The 20,887-nt window shown below is 38.5% G+C and overlaps 1 protein-coding gene across 1 annotated transcript in view; it reads left to right on the forward strand.

Annotated features, from left to right (window-relative positions):
* Positions 1-20,887, forward strand: part of Maob (monoamine oxidase B) — a 103,661-nt gene that overhangs the window by 29,037 nt on the left and 53,737 nt on the right. The window contains 2 exon segments of the mRNA NM_013198.1: positions 14,181-14,275; positions 15,565-15,702. Of these exon segments, the coding sequence (NP_037330.1) occupies positions 14,181-14,275; positions 15,565-15,702 (233 nt within the window).

Below are 20,887 nucleotides of genomic sequence, written 5' to 3' on the forward strand. Positions count from 1 at the left end.
AGACTATTGTATTGGCAAGGATTTGGGACTACCTCTCAGAATGACATCTAAATTTTCTGTGTGCACCTAGGTTTATTTTGAATTTTGGCTAAGCAGATGTTTTAACATGAATAGGAAGCTGGACTCCGGCTCCAGACACCCCTGCAGTAATTTATCCAGACTGTCATAGACACCGTTCCCTAGATTTTTGCAGAAGTGTTCATTTTTGTCCTTCTTCTGATACTGGTCCTGACAACTGAGAGTCAGAATTAACTTTTTTTTATTAAGCATACTGGTCTCAACAAAAGAAAAGGTCAAACCTAATGAAAGCCTAAGTAATGCCTTCTGTATTCCACTTGAGGCCTTGTCTTCACAAACACTTGCAGCTTGTATTGGCTTTCTGTTATACCTTTTATCAAACTACCAGTTAGATAGGTTTCAACCTATCTCCAGTCCAGTGGTGTGAAATAATAAGAAATACCTTTTTTCCAAGAGTCATCTTAGTGAAAAGTTTAATATTTTAGATCTTTCCAAAAGAGTCCCATGGATTTCGATATGTACTGTTTCAGAAAGCCTTCCTTTGAGCTCAGTCTCCTTCTTCTTGTGCGTAAAGTACTCACCACTGGAGAAACATGGTGATCCAGAGACTTGGCTAGCTGCTGAGTGCAAACTTAGGACTTGCAGAGGGGACAGATGAACTGTGTTTCGGAAGTGAGGTGAAAACACAGAACAGAGTAGGGTATAAAGAGAACCCCAGGGAGGTGGTTCATTATCACCAGTTTGGAGTAGGGAGTAAAGAAGGTGAAAGAAAGGGCAGGAAGCACAGGTCAATGACATAGCATGCACTTGCCTACCAAGCCCGAAAACCTAGCTTTCACTGACGCACTGCAAAGAAACCAAGAGGTGAAAGAAGTTGACAGGGACTAGGTACAATGGGCTAAGAGTTACCAGGGAAGACTCAATGATGATGCCTAGGTTTTAGGTTTGACCTCCTGGGCAGAAGAGAGGAAAATCAGAGAATAATGGATGTGACTTGATTCTTCACCACTTTCAGGGGACTGAATAGTCCTTAACTTGTAAATCTCACCTAAAGGAGACATATTTTGAATGGCTATACAAGGATCTGTGTGAGATGACTGGAAAAATATCATCTTTGAGGCCATGTCATGTAGGGAGCTGATTAGCATTAGAAGGACCTAGGGGAAGTCATTTCCTCTGGTGTAGCCACATCTCTAATGACATGAAGTGCAGATGACAACATAGAACAAAACTGCCAAAGCAGCACCCAGAAGGCAAAGGCTCTCATGTGTTGGGGCTGCCTTATCCAATGCTGAGTACTCATTTAACCAGAGCACTCTTGTGGAGGACACAGCTTCTTCATCTTGCCACAGCCCATCTTTCTGACTGTTGTTTCACTCCCACAGCATTCGTATGTTACCTGCTCTGCCCAGTTCCTCCTGGGGTCTGTGTGGTTTCCAAACCCTGACTTGGAAAGCAAATTGAAGTAAGAGATCTTGCTACAACTTTCAATTCTATGACTTGGAGGCCAGGGCTAAAGTTTGCTCACGCTACTTAGGAGATGAGAGAACTGATATAGAAGTAGCTGGCAAAGCATTGTGATTGGGGAAGGAAACAATTCTTTGCACAAGGCAACTATGTTTCCTTTCTCAAGAAGGTCGAGGCCAGAATGAGGCAGGGAATCACTTCTGAGAAGTATCTTTAGACTGCCAGCCTTGCTTAACTCTGATTTTATAACAAGATAGCTCATAATGGGAAATGTTGAGGGACATGGTCAGGCTTTCTATCCAGTGCTGACAGTTAATGTTGGCAACAGAAAAGGCCCTGTAACCACTGATCTGAGGCACAAGCTCTTGAGCATGTATATTGCTCATAGCTGTAGTGTGTGCATACATTTTTGCAAACACGCATGTGCATATATATATATATATATATATATATATATATATATATATACTAGTGTGCTAGACACTAAGCATGAGTCTGTGCACTCTACATAATTCAAGATCTAGACACTGTGGTATTTTCTTTTGTGTTTTTCTGAGATAGGGTCTATCTCTGTAGCTGAGGCTCTTTGCAACTCAGTAGGTAGCCCAGGTCAGCCTCACATTCACAGTCTGCCTGCTTCTGCCTGTCAGTTGCTAACATTATAATCATGTATCACCATACATTTTTGACAATCCTGTGTTCATATGAGACAACTTAGATTGTTTTAAAGGAGAGGGTCAGTGAAATGGTTGAGCAGGTAAAGGTGCATCCTGCCAAATCCGAAGACAAGACTCTGATTACTAGAAAACCACACAACGGAAGATGAGAACTGATTCCTGGTAGTTGCACATGCATTAAAAATGTAAAAAAAAATTCTCATCAAACAAAGAAGAACCTGAGCCAGTGGGGTGTCTCAGTGAATAGAGGCACTTGCAACTGAACATAACTACCTGAGTTCAATCCCAGGGACCCAGGTGGTAAAAAAGGTGAGATTGTTCTTTGACTTTCACACAATGTGCTGTAGTAGCCCATGCCCACAAATTATACTAAATAAACAGATGAATGGAAAACATTTTTAAAAGAACAAACTGCTTTGTGTGTGATTACTAGACCCAGTGATTTAATGTGAGAATGGATTCTTCTACTTCTTTTGATTTCTGTCTGAAAGTGATTGTTAAGGTCTTCAAAGGTCAGCCTTGCTCATGGCTGTTCTGTAATGGCCTATTTTCAGTCAAGTTCAAACTCTGGAGACACTTTCATTCCTCAGGGATCCAAAGTATTGGAGCTGGTATGATGGAGCTTCTTGGGTCTAGGCTTGTCAATGCTTTGCTAAGGTACTAAAGAGAGATGAGGCTCTGATACTAGAGTGTGGTTGGTTTTCTGTTTTATTTTGTTCTGTTTTTGTTTTTAGGTGAGTTGAACACTTACATAAATGCTTTTGAGCATTATATAACTTGAGAGCTGTAGACCCCAGGCACTCTAAAATGCTGTAAAATTCGTATCAAATGTAGAATGTGTATGTGTATAACCTTGGCCATAACTCATTTCAAAATGTCTACCTTAAGAAAGGTGTAGTCCTCTCCTAGGTGCTAGCCGAGTCTTTTACCCTTATTACTACGTACTGACCTGTTTTGTGTTGAAAGGTACAAACTTTTATTGAAAATGCTGATCCTTTAGCTTTGTCACTATGAGAAAGCTTGTAATTTATGTGACATTGGCCCTGTTTAGGCCAATGCTTCATTCTCCAAGTCATTCACACCTTCTGAAAGAGAATTTTTGCTAGGAACTCTCCCTGTTTATCATTCCCTAATACCCCAACAGTCCTAGAAACAGAGGAAATGCCAGCCTAGTATGGCTAATCATGTCATTTATCTATGTGATATCCTCAAATAAGTACTATTATCACTGAAATTAACTTAATATACATGATAAGACTGCTTCCAAATAAGAGTACATTTTGTGGTTCTAAGGGAACTGAGAGGTGGGGCAGGTACAGGGTACTCAGTGTGCAATAGTGTGCTACCCAAATTTACTCATCTGACGAGCTCGTGGCTCCTCAGGGGTGACAAAGAGCTTTCCTTTTCCCGAAGATTCCAGAGAGGCCTTTGCCCAGGCTTTCCAGAGTCTTACGACAAAAAACTTTTAAAGAATTATATAGCAAATGTTCATATGCCTAATGAACTACATTCTGCAATGAATGTTTTGGCTACTTTTACATTATGCATTATATTTATTCTGTTTATTCTCCATTTCTATGTTTATCTATCACCCCCTCTTGTCTGTAGATGCATTTCAAAATAAATCACACACAGATATATTTCACCCCCAATTATTTTAACATATTGAACAAATTTGTTGAAACCATCCACTTCCTGTCCTCCAGGAGCACACATATTACATGTTAAATTCACATCTTTGGATATCACCCAAATTTCAGGTTTTACAGAGAAGATGCTCTGGGGTCATCAAAATACTACCTGTATAAGGAAATAATCTTGTGTGATCACCATGCTGCCAATAATTAATTTAATCACCGACTAGAAGGAGCCTAATCTAATCACATTGCCCTGTAAAACATAAAAGATGCTACAGAAAGTAGGTACTTACTACAGTTATGCAGCCAGAAAGCAGCTCTGCCAAGAGTTTTGCTGCAGAAGAGCAGAATGCCTTCATTTTTAGGGTGTCCTCTTAGGCTTTATTCACAGTCACAGGAAAGCAACTCCCAGATTCCTCAAAGTAGAGGGAGAGCCCTAGGACCCAAGTGTAAGTTTTGTTTCTTTTGTTAACTCCTTCTGTCACACCCAGACTTCTTTTCCCTGCCAAAACTTCTGTTTAATTATTTCCTACAATTCTTAATCCTATCGTCTGATGTCCAGTGAAGGAGACCAGAAGACCCCTGACACTCTTCAAGACATTTGTGACGATCACAGTTCTCCGGCACTATATTCTGCCTTAAAAGTGCTTACATTTCTAAAAATTGTGTTGGTAATCTATAGAAGCACTAGTACTGTGGCCACAAAGCTCTTATCCTTGGGCCATCATCAAAGAAACTTCTTTTATGCTTAAAAAGTGTGAAGAAAACAAACAAACAAACAAACAAACAAAAACAAATCAGTGTGAATGTTGGGGATACAGCCTAGCATGCAGAAAACTTTGGGTCCTATCCTCAACACCACTATTCTTATCACCACAATAATAAATAAAGCAAAGGGACAGTTCTCACTCTTTAAAAAGCGATATTGGGTCTCGCATGCCTCAAACTCAAGATCCTACTGCCTTAGTATCTTGAGTGTTGGGATTCTATGTGCCACCATTGTTAGAACAAAACAACAAACAAACAAACAACACAAGCACTACAACTGTTTTCCAAAGAGTATATTTATTCGTATACATCTTTTATCTAATTCTGAAGAAGATTTGAAGAAGGTGAATTAAATTCTATCAACCAGTTTTAAAGATAAATAATTCACACATTGTTGAGAAAGAGAATCTGTTATACCTGGATGAGCTTCCTTTATGTTTGGCAGCTAGTGCTGAGGTAAAGCAGTAACACATTTTGCCTAGTGCGATTGTGATGCACAAAAGATACTCAACTGCTTTCAAACAACAAAGGGTAAACATAAATGCTTCCTTATGAAGCACGACTCATTGTGCTGACTGACATTTTCTAAAAATGCCACCATTTGCATATCAAATGTGATGAAGAAGCCATTTTTATGGTTTCAGGTATATTCTGAAAGGCCTTCAAAGACAATCATGTACAAGTATCTGGAAGTGGCTGCATCTGGAAATACGTTTCTATGGCAACTTATGGAAGCTTGATATCTTTTATCCCTTCCAAAAGTATAGACCATCCATGGTCTAAAGCTTTGATGAAGGTCTCCTTTCTCATACAACCATTGCTGTTTGTTTTTAGGTTGTGTGTTTTGATTGTCTTAGAGAAAAGGAAGCCAGGGTTAGTACCCCTCTAAGAAGATTAGGGATCTGTCTTTTATCTGGGGAGGGGGTTATGCTATAGAGAAGATGCGAATAATATAATTCTAAACTTTGTTTCCCAATGGAAAATGTATGTGGTCTATGTTGTTTCAATTTTGCCCCAAATTTTGATGTGTATCTTGCCAGGGAAGAGTCATTGTGAATAAAAGATGAAGAACAGTATGGTCAAAGTTCTTCCATGGTGCAATAGTGGACCTGACCTTGAGTACTTCTTTCTCCAAATATATTTGGATTCTCTTTCAGGAGCATGTCTCAGGACTTTAGATACTGGCAAACTTCAGATGATATATTTATCAAGATAGTCTTTCCAAGAAAGTTAATAAAGTAAGCATTCTGATTTTAAATAAAATTCTGCCTACTTCACAAATGTGTTTTGACAGCAAAAACTTTTGTTATGGGAAGGACTGTGGCTAGAGCATGAAGGACCTAGAAATACCAGTATTTCAGACCCAGCTCTGTCTTCTCCCTTTGCTAGGTGTGTAACTCTCAGCAAGCCTCTACTTTGCTATTTGAGAAATAGACACAATAATACTGACCTCAAATTTTTTTGAAGATTGAGTATCTGGGAGTGTTGGAAACTGAAGTTCTGTGCAAATATGAGGTGGTTATTATTAGGAATTGGCTGTCTCTTGGTCTATTGCAAAAGGCCAGGGGAATCTTACCATACTTGATGTGACTAAATGAAATTAACTTCAGTATATATCTAAATATTTTAGTTTCTTAGACCATATTAAAATGCTCACTGCTGTAAGCATACTAAAAGAACAGTATTATACCCATTTACTTCTTTTATGAAAAAGCCATTTCTATTAGGACTTATCTTTGTTTAAGGATATTAAATACACCCATTCAACAAACACACTTAAACACCAACTGTATCCTGTCACAGGAAGAAAGAAAGCATAGACAATTAACATCTTATCATTCAGGAAATGAGCTTTCTGAACTCAATGGGTACCCTGGTAACACAGGGAAAGGGACATACCACCCAACCCCTACCCTGTCAATCAAGGCATATTCATCTCTGAACGTGGACTTCGTTCACTTCATAAAAGAACATGTTTTAGAATTTTCCAGCTGGGAACATGTACTTTTTAGTAATGTACAAAAAGGCAAGGAATGAGCTGACCTGCTACTTAGACAGGCAATGTTAAAGGGAGAGTTTCACTGTGTCTCACTGTTAAATAGTGGATCACCTTCAGGCTTCACTTCGAGCCTCTCGAGAGACAGCTAGATCAGGCTCCTGTCAGCATGCACTTTTTGGCTTAATCAATATTGTCTAGTTTTGGTGGCTGTGTATATGTGTGTGTGTGTGTGTGTGTGTGTGTGTGTGTGTGTGTGTGTGTCTGTGTGTGTCTGTGTGTGTGTGTGTGTGTGTGTGTGTATAAGCTGCATCCCAGGTGGGGCAGGCTCTGAATGGCCATTCCTTCAGTCTCTGCTCCAAAATTTGTCTCCTATGAGTATTTTTGTTTCTCCTTCTAAGGACGAATGAAGCATCCACACTTTGGTCATCCTTCTTGAGTTTCATGTGGTCTGTGGACTCTATCTTGGGTAATCCAAGCTTTTGGGCTAATATACACTTATCAATGAATACATACCATGTATGTTTTTATGTGATTGGGTTACCTCACACAGGATGATATTTTCTAGTTCCATCCATTTGCCTATGAATTTCATAAAGTCATTGTTTTGGATAGCTGAGTAATATTCCATTGTGTAGATGTACCACATTTTCTGTATCCATTCCTCTGTTGAAGGGCATCTGGGTCCTTCCCAGATTCTGGATATTATTTTATTTATTTTTTTCTCCATCTTTTTTTTAACAATCAAATGAAGGCAATTTATTTTCAAATTGCTGGCAAAACATTGATAGAGGATACTGTTTTTGAGAATGGAAACATTCAATAGTCTCTCACATTTCGCCTTTTAAACTAAATTTAAGTGACTTCTTTCTGAAAATTCTATGGGTCAAACTTTCTACTTAACAAAGCCCTCATGAAGGATATCATTGTTTTTTACAAATAGTAACTTTTGGCAGTCTCTTACACATCACCGGGTCCACTTACAAACAGACTTAACTAAGTGCCTCTCAGAATGTCTCATTGGAAAAGAACCATACAAGATAATAAAAATTTGGAAGACTAATTAAATATATAAAATCCTAGAAGTGGCTTGACATGACAGTGATGTTGACAGAGATTTAAATACAAAGAAAGGAGGACTCAGTTACTCTATGACAGAAGAGACCATGAATTACAAGCAAACAGAGCTGGTTGGGAAATAATAGTAAGTAGCAAATGCTGAGGTAGGCCAGAATTCCAACATGGATTTCTAGGGCACATGGTACCGTCTCTGCTGAGGGATGATCTGTCCACAAAAGTAAGGCACCTACCTTCCACCACTACAGAGCTTTTAACAAATCAATTGCATAATTAGGTTTGCTTTTAGAATGATAAGTGCACCAGCTGTGTGGAGAATGGATTGAGGGATATGAAATTCAAGACTGTGATTCAGGAGTGTTGCCTTTCAAGTTAAATTTAAGAGACCTCTTTCTGCAAATACTATGGGTCAAACTTTCTGCTTAACATAGCTGTCATGGTCATAGTGCTTCTTTAGAAGCAGAATAGAATTCAAACATATTTTGAAAATTAACTTTTTTATTATTCTGTTAGATTTTCATAGTTGGAGAAAGAAAAGCTGCTCAAGGCTGGTGTGGATTTACATTTCTTGAGTGACTGTTTTGATCATTCTAACCCAATGTTTTTCCTAACTACATCATGAAATACAATGTCATTAAACCTTTTGTAAGGAAAAATTATATAATAATCACTTTCTCTGCCTTTGTTTTCCATATCCTGTTGCAGAAAGGATATGCAGTGTTTTTAAGTTTCTAATTTCTTCTCTTTATTCTTGGTCTTTTTTTTTTCATCTTTATTAAATTGGGTATTTCTTATTCACATTTCGATTTTTATTCCCTTTCCTGGTTTCTGGGCCAACATCTCTCTAACACTCCCCCTCCTCTTCTCTATGGGTGTTCCCCTCCCCATGCTCCCCCCATTACCACCCTCCACCCAACAATCACGTTCACTGGGCGTTCAGTCTTGGCAGGACCAAGGGCTTCCCCTTCCACTGGTGCCCTAACTAGGCTATTCATTGGTACCTATGAGGTTGGAGCTCAGGGTCACTCCGCGTATAGTCTTTGGGTAGTACCTTAGTCCCTGGAAGCTCTGGTTGGTTGGCATTGTTGTTCATATGGGGTCTCAAGCCCCTTCAAGCTCTTCCAGTTCTTTCTCTGATTCCTTCAACAGGGGTCCTGTTCTCCGTTCAGTGATTTGCTGCTGGCATTCGCCTATGTATTTGCTGTATTCTGGCTGTGTCTCTCAGGAGAGATCTACATCTGGTTCCTGTCAGTGTGTACTTCTTTGCTTCATCCATCTTATCTAGTTTGGTGGCTGTATATATATAGGCCACACGTGGGGCAGGCTCTGAATGGGTGTTCCTTCTGCCTCTGTTCTAAACTTTGCCTCCCTATTCCTTCCCAAGGGTATTATTGTTCCCCTTTTAAAGAAGGAGAGAAACATTCATGTTTTGATCATCCTTCTTGAGTTTCATGTGTTCTATGTGTCTAGGGTAATTCGAGCATTTGGGCTAATATCCACTTATCAATGAGTGCATACCATGTGTGTTTTTCTGTGATTGGGTTACCTCACTCAGAATGATATTCTCCAGTTCCATCCACTTGCCTATGAATTTCATAAAGTCATTGCTTTTAACAGCAGAGTAGTATTCCATTGTGTAGATGTACCACATTTTCTGTATCCATTCCTCTGTTGAAGGGCATCTGGGTTCTTTCCAGCTTCTGGCTATTATAAATAAGGCTACTACAAACATAGTGGAGCATTTGTCTTTGTTATATGTTGGGGCATCTTTTGGGTATATGCCCAAGAGAGGTATAGCTGGTCCTCAGGTAGTTCAATGTCCAATTTTCTGAGGAACCTCCAGACTGATTTCCAGAATGGTTGTACCAGTCTGCAATTCCACCAACAATGGAGGAGTGTTCCTCTTTCTCCACATCCTAGCCAGCATTTGCTGTCACCTGAGTTTTTGATCTTAGCCATTCTGACTGGCTTGAGGTGGACTCTCTGGGTTGGTTTGATTTTCATTTCCCTGATGAATAAGGATGTTGAACATTTAGGTACTTCTCAGACATTCGATATTCCTCAGTTGAGAATTCTTTGTTAAGATATGTATCCCATTTTTAATAGGGTTATTTGGCTCTCTGGAGTCTTAATTCTTGAGTTCTTTGTGTATATTGGATATTTACCCTCTATCAGATTTAGGATTGGTAAAGATCTATTCCTAATCTGTTGGTTGCCGTTTTGATCTAATAACAGTGTCCTTTGCCTTACAGAAGCTTTGTAGTTTTATGAGGTCCCATTTATTGAATCTTGATCTTAGAACATAAGCCACCAGTGTTTTATTCAGGAATTTTTCCCCAGTGTCCATGTGTTCGAGGCTTTCCCCCACTTTTTCTTCTATTAGTTTGAGTGTATCTGGTTTTATATGGAGGTCCTTGTTCCACTTGGACTTAAGCATTGTACAGGGTGATAAGAATGGGTCAATTTGCATTCTTCTACATGCTGACCTCCAGTTGATCCAACACCATTTGTTGAAAATGCTTTTTTCGACTGGATGCTTTTTAGCTCCTTTGTCAAAGGTCAAGTGACCATAGGTGCCATAGGTGTGTGGGTTCATTTCTGGGTCTTCATCATGACATGTGATTTTTAAATCCAAATCTTGCTTTCCCAGTGTGTTTGGATATCCAGTATTTGCTATGGTGGGAGAACTGGGCACTGATGATGCCAAGTAGTCTTGGTTTCTGTTGCTTAGGTTCCTGTGCTTGCCTCTTGACATCAGGTTGTCTCTGGTGTTAGCTTGTCTTTGTGTCTCTTTGAGTGGATTGACACCCTCCTGTAGGCCTGCATGTCAGCACTCCTGTAGACCTTTTTTCTTTTAGCTGGATCTGGGAACAGGGAGCTGCTCCTGGTTTTGTGTGACCTGAAGTTCAATCACTTGAAGCAGATGAGTTGGTCTTACCTTGGCACTCAGGTGTGTTGGTGCTTCTGAAGACTGGCTTTTGGCTCTTTGTGCAGGCAGAAACTGGAAGTGTTCTGCTGCTGACTGCTGCTAGGTTCCTGTATCCAGAGGGTACTAGGCAGGTTCTTTTTGGGTCAGGAATGTGAGCAGAAGTGGAGGTCTCCCCTGAGCTCTCAAGATTGTCAGCACTTCTGAGAGTACAGCTCTCTCTGCCACAGGATATTTGAATCCTTTTCAACAGTCAATTATCTGTTAAAAGTAAAATTTTCTGAATGATTCTTAATTTTTAGATGTAGAGCAGAATGTTTTAAGATAGCTTGTAAGAATGTGGTATATCACTAGTTTAAAATATTTTTTCATTTTTTTCTTTTTTTGGACCAAGAATGTTGGCTAAGGGGTGAGGGTTTGGGTTCACCTCTGATTCTTCCATTTACTAATCATGTAACCTATCTGACTGCTGAAAATTAGGATAAAAGTATTTCTTAGCCTTGTTGAGGACCAAGTGGACTTTGTGGGGAGTGTTGTTCATGAAACTCAGTAAGTGCTCCCTAGTTTATGATAGTAACTGGAAATATAGATCCCTTAAAAGTACTGTCACATTGTGTTTATAAGCTGCTTCAGGTTTTGTCAGAGCCAATCATATTTTCTAGTAGTTTTAGAGTCTATAGTGTTCATAATTCATGAAAACATTTACAGTATAGACATTCCCAGCCTTCTTAGAGAATGTACAGTATCTCATATTTTGTTTCCATGGAAAAATATGATAAAGGTTCCAAACCAAACATGGAAAGGAACACATGAGAAATAATGCATTTTTGAGCCAGAAGGCTCTAGAGAGTTAGCTTTTGCTTACTCTGATTACTCAAACCCCTGTGCCTTTATCATAGCATCCTGAGACCCCAACTGCTAAATTTTCTAGTTCTCTCCTCCAAAAATTCAGTGATGCCCTACGCCATCCACATTTGTGCCAGCTAAATCAATTTTTGTATTTTTAATTTTCTCTTTTTGTTAGTTGATGCACCCTGACCCCTGCCAGCACCTTGAATATAAGTTTAAAAAATTGCAAAGGATTTCCAAAAACATACTTATATGATCCTTAAGAACATTTTGGGGGCTGGAGAGATGGCTCAGCGGTTAAGAGCACCCGACTGCTCTTCCAGAGGTCCTGAGTTCAATTCCCAGCAACCACATGGTGGCTCACAACCATCTGTAATGAGATCTGATGCCCTCTTCTGGTGTGTCTGAAGACAGCTACAGTGTACTTATATATAATAAATGAATAAATAAATCTTAAAAAAACAAAACAGAAAAACAAAAAAAGAACATTTTGGGTCATTTTGTATTCATAATTATAATGCAATACAGGCAGAAAGGACTGTTTAGGCTTTTTGTTAGACACTATTGGGTAGCTGTATTCATGAAAAGAGAGTACCCTTTGTGGAATCTCATATGTGAGTTTCCATGAGTAATGCTGTATTTCCTCCCCAATTCTTTTGTTTAAGCCCTAACATGCTCCTGCGCTTTATGTGAACTTGCTGATAACAGCTGTTACTATGGTTGCATGTTATTTTACTTGTTGGACTGATGCTTGATAAGAAAAGGGTCATCGAACTGTCTGCAATTCTAAATTTGAGTAGAAAATAGTTTTGTTTTGTTTTTTTTTGCAGTTGTGGGGGTTAAACCGGAAAACTGGAGTTAAAACTCCATTACAACCTTGTGTTTCTAAAACTGGGTCATGGGATGCTTCTTGCTATAGGTGTGGCCACTTGTACTGAGGACTTTAGTACCTTACTCTGCCACCAAATGGAAACCGTGACTCTGCCTCTGGAGACAGGGATGGAGAGATACATTAAGCCAAGCAATGCCATTTTAAGTTAGCCTCTCTGGGAAAGGGGTTTTCTTTTTGAAAAGTGTTGCCAGATGGGGACTGAAGCCCTGGGTCATTATGCTTTTACATTCAGATTCATGGTTTATGTTTAATGAGTTCTTACTAACACATAAGTTTCAAGTATGTCTTCAAAACATGTTCATACCACTGCACTGAAAAATATCATTTAACATGCAATGAGAGAGGTCATCAGAGATGAAGATGACTGTGAATCAAACACTGATGCTGGAGTGGAGCTGGCTTTTTCATTTACTCTCAATGTGGCCTGTTTGTGCCTTGGTTTCCTCAGGCATAAAAATAAGGCTATCAAAGAACCTTAGCTCACTACATTGTAGGAATAAGCTTAGTGAATCAATGTACTATCAAAAATTATTTTTTTCTTTTTTTCATACTGTTTAGATAGAACTTAGTGTTTCACATGAGCCAGGAAAGTGCTCTACCACTAAACTATATTGTCAGCATAAATTAATATAAGGAAATAACTGTAGTTTAAATCGAGTGACCATTGGGTGTGTTGCAGTAGTGGAGCCTAACATCACATAGTCATTATTTTTGGTAAACAATAAAGGAGCTGTTTTGTGTGCAATGGGGCACAGTAGCATTTTGACATTTCTTTGATTTTATTTGGTCCTATGTAGCAACCAAGTAAATTGAATTTACCATAAGACTAAATATTTCTCTTCAATTCAAAATACCAATTTTCCATCTGTTCTTGGAGGCAGTTCTTACTAGATTATGTGAGTGGTTTTATTCATATTTTTATATTTGTCAATGAAATGGATAGAAACCCTGGGTATCCCACATACTCAGCAAGTGGCACCCCTCTGAATTACAGCCACAGCCCAAGAGAGGTTTAAAGATGCAGGGTTTTGTTTTCTAGTGAGTAACAGAATGGTACTGGGTCCAGATGGGAGGATGGGTGGGGAAGAACTGGGAGGAGGAGCGTTAGTAGAAACCATAATCAAGATATATTATGTGAGAAAAAAATCTAATTTCAATAGAAGAAAAAAAAACCTTCCTTTCAAAAGTGAAATCACTTAAAAAGAGTGCCGAGCTTTAAGAGCTAAAATACTAGACCATGTCTAGGATGTGTTAGTACAAATGATTGTAAACGGGTAGTCAATAAATAATTTTGGCTAGCTGAATAATTAAAGTACATGGATGGAGACATTTCATCCCTCCATTATCAGGCATATCTGAAATGAAAATGTACAAATGGTCTGGTTTTATGACCTCAGGTTTGAATTTTTTGTTAATTCTCAGGTGTTCTTGCAGGTGTTGAAGGCTAGCTCTCTTCCACATTGCTTCTTCTTTTCATAGTTAGTCATACAATGGAGTGTGGGGCTGGCATGGAACCTTTTGGGTTCCAGCACATGGATGTTCTTGATTGTGGTCTTGTGTTTAGATTAGGTTGTCTGGCCTATACTTTAGTTGTTAAAATATGGATATTATTGGTATAATGACATGGAATGTTCATTTAGATGAGGTATTCACTGTTCGTGAAATTTACTTTATTCTTTCTGGAAGAGTCACTTGGTTTCCTAGATGGAAACCTAGATGGTTCTAGGACTCTGCAGAGAATTCTTACATACTTCTTAGTTGTATTATAATAAACCTCATGTGAATGTGACTTTGCTTGTTAACTGGTGGTATAAGGAGCATTCTGCAATCCTTTAACAGAATTGATCACAGTGTCTTCTTGTATTTCCCCCAGGTATGGCAGCAGCCAAACTTTTGCATGACTGTGGCCTCAGTGTGGTGGTTCTGGAAGCACGAGACCGTGTGGGAGGCAGGACTTACACAATTAGGGTAAGATACTAAGGATGCAGATGAGAAACATGGATCAAAAACTGAGTTGTGTATTAAGACTTTTGTATTTCCTGAAATCTCCATTACTTATCTTCTAAGACAGGGAACATGGTTCTAGAATGTTCCTTATAGTTCCTCTCCTCCTCTTCCTCCTCCTCCTTTCCCTCCCCTCCTCCTCCTCCTTTTCCTCTCCCTCCTCCTCCATAATCATCATCACCACCATCATCACCATCATCACCACCACCATCATCATCATTATTTATGAGGGCTAAGGTGTTTCATCCAGGGACTTGCACATAGTAAACACACAGCACTTCTATTCCAAGCTTCTTTTTTATCTCTATTCAACTCTTTCATTCCCTCTGTTTCAGTCTTTTTACTTCATAATTAGCATTGTAGACCTAGAAATGTGAAGGTAGAAAAGGAAGAAGTAAATTGTGTTGTAGTAACAGCAAGAAATTTAATAAAAGTCTGGACTTTTCAACCCCAAGTTTGAGTCTTCTCTAGCACAAACACAATCATTTCACCCATGCAAAGTAAGTTTGGGGGTTAGAGGGGGAGTCTCTATTTATTTATTTATTTATTTATTTATTTATTTATCTATTTATTTTTAAACATCAAATCATAATTGTATTACCCTTATGGAGTAAAGTGTGATACATGTAAAATGTGGGTGATTAAATCAAGTTAATTGTTATATCAGTCACTTGGCATCTTTGGGTCAACATACTTGAAATATATTATGTTTATTTTATAATATACAATGCATTATTATCAACCAAGGATATCATAGTATGTATCAAAGCTCCAAATTTACTCCTCTCATCTTGTTGACTTGTACACTTTCATCAGTAGTTCCCCATTTCCTCTGTCCCTAACACCCACACCCATAAGACCTCCAGTGCCACTGTTATATTCTTTACTTTCATGAGTTTAACTCATTTTAGATTCCACATTTGAGATTGTATAGGACTTGCCTGTCTATATTTTATTTATTTCATTTAGCATAATGTCCTGCAGGTGCATCTATGTTGTGCTAAATGATATTATTCTATTATGTGTATCTACAGTATTTTTATTTGTTCGTACAGAATAACATCAATAGGATGACTTCTATTGGGGAGGACTAGATAGTAGGCAAGTAAATCACCACAGACAAGTAGGGCTATTTTTGGTATAATTGAGAAACAAGTACCTAGATTTGCTGGGTGTAGTCAGAGATGTGTTCTTTTATAAGAATGGTCTCTTTTACAAACAGTCATCTTTATTTTTTTCCCATGGTAAAACAGAATAAAAATGTTAAATATGTGGACCTTGGAGGATCTTATGTTGGGCCGACCCAGAATCGTATCTTACGATTGGCCAAAGAGCTAGGATTGGAGACCTATAAAGTGAATGAAGTTGAGCGGCTGATCCACTTTGTAAAGGTAAGGTGGATATAACTCCAGCAATATTTTGATATTTTTATCATTGCATCTTACATGTCACTTAACGTTATTGTTCTTCTCTGGAAATTGGTATACAAGTGGCCCAATAATCAAATTCGTCCCTTTCATGGAATTGCCATTGACCTGCCTCCCTCTATGATTTATCTGCATGTACTCTGTCTCTGCTTCTTAGGATCATTTGTGTCCTCTGGTTCCTCCTCCACACCTACTCTTATTCACATATCATGGCCTATGAGTCTTTTCTTCTTTTTTCTCTACCAACCATGGTTAACTCTTATCTCTTCATCGTAATTTCTCTTGGTCAATCTGACATCTATGTGTAGCTCACATCGCTAAGGGCTTGAGGAATGAATGATGTTTGAGAAGCAGAAATTCTAGCAGCTTTAAACCAAATAGCTGAAACCCCATTAATTCCCACAGAGGAAAGCACAAATGAGGAGGGTTCACACTGACCACACCTCTCTGTGGCTTCCAGTTCTCCCACTGTAAGTCTTCAGGTGTCATAGCTCCCTATTTCCGTGCTTTCTCAGAATTCTCACTTTGATCTGTGATAAGCAAAGAGTTTTCTATTCTAGGCCTCCCTCACTGTGAAATTCCACAGAAGAACTAATAGGAGATTTTATCCGTGGACTTTGTGTGTGTGTGTGTGTGTGTGTGTGTGTGTGTGTGTGTGTGTGTGTGTGTGTGTGTGTGGTTTTTGTTTGTTTGAGGCAGGCTCTAATAATGTAGCCCAGCCTGACCATGGATTCAGGATACTTCTCTTTCTATCTCCAGAATGTGCTGAGATTAGAGTTGTGAGCTACACATGCTCTGGTAGAGGTTTAGTTCTATCATTTCTCCTTTCTTCAATTGCTCCCAGAGATAGACGGAAGCAATGCAAACTTATTGCCCAGGGTAAAAAAAAAGTCACTTCCTAAGAAAATGGAAGAAAGAGGAACTGAGAGAGTGGCTTGGGAATATAGCACATTCTAAGCCTGTTTGAGGTCCTAGGTGTACAAGCACATCCTAAGCATGTTTGCAAGCACATGCTAAGCATGTATGAGGCTTTAGGTTTGGTCCCCAGCCCACCCAAAACTAAACCAAAACAACAAAAAGAAGAAACTACTAACAGTTTTAATTTGTATAACAGTATAATGCCTTTATATTTGTCTGTTCTATTAAGAAGCACACATAACAGACCATATATTGGGACTCATTGAGTAATATAGAAATGAAACAGGTACTTGATTTGGCATAATGTAATATGAAATGACTGACCTTCCAATTTTGTTTAATAAGCCTTTCTCTTTGTTTCTATGTGAAAAAGACTCACTTGAATTGGTAATGAAAATACAGCATGGTGATGGTGTGATTTGCTTAACAAAGGCAATTCCTAGTAAACTTCCTTTGTTGGGCTCTCTGCTTTTTAAATATGTTGTCAAACTGACCTTTTTAAAAATGTCTTCCTTATTTTGCCTGTGTGATTTGCAGAAACTGAATCATTGTGGCACCAAGATCGCTTGGATTTCTCCAGACAGCAAAAGAGATACTCAGTGTTTACACTTGCTGTTGTTCTCTCTTTGCACATTGCAGGGGCTCAGTCACTTTAAAGCCATGTCTAGGAGGTTTTGTTTCATTCTGGTGATCTTACAACTGTATTGAATCCCTTGCCTGAGAGAGAATTCTTCTAGTTATCAACTGTGGACATGATATTGCCCTTAAATCATTTTTCACTGTAGAGACCGAATGTGCTTCTTTCTTAGACTATCCTATTAATCTGTGTTCAACCAAGAAAATAGGAATAATGATGCAGTGTCCTGGACTTACTAAAGGGCAAAAAAATTACATATGCCAATAGTGCTCTTTATGAAGTTTAAAGTAAATGTTATTGTTTTGTAATTATTACAAAAGTAAAGCATGCGAGCTGTGAAAATGTAATTTGAAAGTGTGAGTACAGAAAAAGTAGCATTGAGAATGAAACGCTCCATTATCTTTTCTTGAAAATAAAATCACACTCTCCAGTAGTCTATTGCTTCCTAGATTTTTATAGTCCAGGATTGCTGTTGTCTGACCTCTGCTGGAGGAAATGGGAAACATCTGTGAATTTTAAAATTTCGCATGCATATGCATAAGCATATATGTTTGGTATACTAGCTTAATCTCCAATTAATTCTCACTAGTGAAAGAAACTGAGCCATTAATGACACTGAAGTTAGGCATTGCAGACAAGGTGCCACACTGATCTCTTAGTGCTCACAGTCACTGAGGACCTACATGATGACGAAACAAATAAGTAGTGAGCCTCCAACTAAAACTTCTTCCTTATTTTGCACCTTTCATGTCCTTCGCCACGTGACATTTTTTGTATTTTCAACTTGCAAAAATATCTCAGATTGCCATGTCTATTTCTGAGATTATTGGTGGTGCTAATTCTACTTCTATATGCCTAAGAGGAGGTGTTTTTTCTCAAAAGAGAATGAGTCCCACAATTGGGAATTCTCTAGTACTTGTAGGATAAATGATCAACTGGTGGATGGCTTTTTTTTCCTCTTTATTTTAGTGGTTTCTTTTAATTCTCTCATACATTACACACTGACCTCAGTTTCCCCTCCTTCTTCTCCTTCCAGTCTGTTCCCCCATCTTTCCTTTCCTCCAGATCCAACCCTTCTCCATTTCCCTTCAGAAAAGGGAAGACCTTCTAGGGATATTAACAAAGCATGACATATCAAGTTACAATAAGACTAGGCACATGCCTTCAAGTTACAATAAGACTAGGCACATGCCTTCGTATTAAGGCTAGGCAAGAAAACCCAGTAGGAGGGAAGGGGTCCCAAAAGCAGTCAAAAGAGTCAGAGTCAGCCTATGGTTCTCTTCTTGCTTTCTCCCTCACCACTGATGTGATGAGCAGGCCTATGTACTGTCTAGATATATTCTATCTAAACTGTATGCACCCATTGAATGGCATTCTTTTAGAGTTTCTATAGATTTGTTTTATGTTGTTAAAATGTGATTTAGCCAAAAATGGCTTTGTGTTAAAAGAAGCAATACCAATGTTACTGAGATTATCAGTGGGAAAAATGATCATTTAAGTTCAAATTTATATAATTTACAAGGTGTTTTATGTACAGTATGTCATAATGAAAACCATTATTTGTATAATTAATACATGCTACAAAATTAAGTTATTGATGTAGCCATTACTTCTTAGGCAATTATTGTTAAGAATCTGATAGTCTGATAATTTCTTATGGTTTCATTTAGAAGATAGCTGTCTAGATGGCTTGAAAATGGCTGTTTCCCTTTTAAAATTCACTATTAAAAAGAAAAATATAATAGAACCCCTTTTAGGGAGACCTGCTCTATTTGGAGCTTCTGCCTCATTTTCTATCACTGTGTATATGTTTTCCTATGCACAGAGAGGTGATTGTTTTGCTGTTTGGTTGTTGCTTTTTTGAATTCCTACTTTGAATATTTTGGAGACAATTTTGAGGCTATCAGTAAATAAAATTTCTCGGTTTCAGAAGTTTTCAGGTGTCTGAGGATTGAGGTATCCATGAAACCATCTTGGTACTGAAAGCTGATATAACAAGTGATTGTTTGATGTGAAGATGTAATGTGACTTAGTATTAAAAGTAAACTTTCATACTAGAACTTGTTTCTAGGCTTCCGTTAAGGAGAGAAACTGGGCAAAAAGGTACATTGGGCTTGACTTGCTTGTCTATGGACAGAAGCAAAGTTCCCTGTCAAAGTCCTTTTTTGTGTTGTTACAGCCAGCTTCAGTGCTACTGAACTGCATGACAAAGGAGACCTCTCACTATTGGATTATGTGTTTGTTTCTGTTATAACTGTGGTTACCTAAACAATACTGGAGTAAGAGAGAGAACTTGGCACAACTCCTAATTCTTGCCTACAACTCCAAAATCCACTTGAAAACATGGTGCATGAAAATAATGTAGTCAGAGAGGGCACAGTGTAGATCTCCCTCCTTCGTTCACTTTCAGTGAAAGTCCTCAACTGTCTCTTGGTACAGGTAGAGTAGGAATATTAAGAAATAAAATATTCAAATGATACTTGCATTTAACAAATGGCAATTGTCCTGCTGAATATAGGACCTGTTGTATATAGCATCACCCTGGAATCAGTAGGCTGGAAATGTCTTGTATCCAGTCCTTTGATTTTCCACTCTCCACAATCTTATACACACGAATATTAAGCCAAGGAAGCCTTGATCAAGTTCCAAAGCGCACATGCTTTCTCCCCCTAAGAGAAGGCCCCAGGGGCAAGTTATATGAACTCTTTATTTCACCCAGGAACAGGTTTTTTTGAATGAACCTTCTACCTGCCAAGTCAAATCTATTGGCCCTGGTACTCTGTGCAGTTTGAAGTGGGCTTAATGAACAATCCTTCTCCTTCTATTCCAACCTGGTTCCATTTCACAGCTTTTTCATGGGTGACAAGTTTGACTTACCATCATGGAAGAATTCTTTCCTAAGGAAAATGTGGAGAATAGTAATTTCCTCTGCCCTAAGTGGAATCCATTTGTCTAGTGATCATTCTGAAGCGTTTTCTTTTATTATGGAAAGTAAAATGCTGTGTTCAGTAGAGAACACAGGCTGCTCTTAAGCACATAACAATTTGCTGATAATTATGCCTTAGGTAGAGGAATTAGAGCACTGTTGTGGGATATATGATAAATTCCTTCTACTCTTGTAAGGTTCCCATTTAGAACTTAATATAAAATTAGATCAGTAAACATATGCTTTATGTACACAAATCCATGCATAAACTTAACATTGACTAGAGTTGTAGAGAACACAGAATCATTATTATATTATTCTTGAGATGTAATGTAGGTAATTCAAAGAAATTGGGGATGATATGATGTTTCCTACGAGAAATGGAGGTGGGACTTAGATCTTGTGTAGAGGTTTATGTATTTGTACCAAGTAATTGTGGATTATGGACTAATGAATCAAAGCACAGTTCTTCTAGAGATGGTAGATAATAAGGGGTTTTGGCAGCCTGTGGTACAAAGAAGTGACAGGAAGTCCAAGGTGGCCTCAAGTGTGTTACTATTCTTTGTCAAACACTTTACATTGGCATTCTATGGAAAGGTTTAAAAATAGGTTCCCAGGGTGTTTGCTATATGACCTGTCTCTGTCATTTAACTTCTGATGCTACCTTT

Source organism: Rattus norvegicus, chromosome X, assembly GCF_036323735.1.
Source record: "Rattus norvegicus strain BN/NHsdMcwi chromosome X, GRCr8, whole genome shotgun sequence".
In the NCBI taxonomy this organism is placed as follows: Eukaryota; Metazoa; Chordata; class Mammalia; order Rodentia; family Muridae; genus Rattus; species Rattus norvegicus.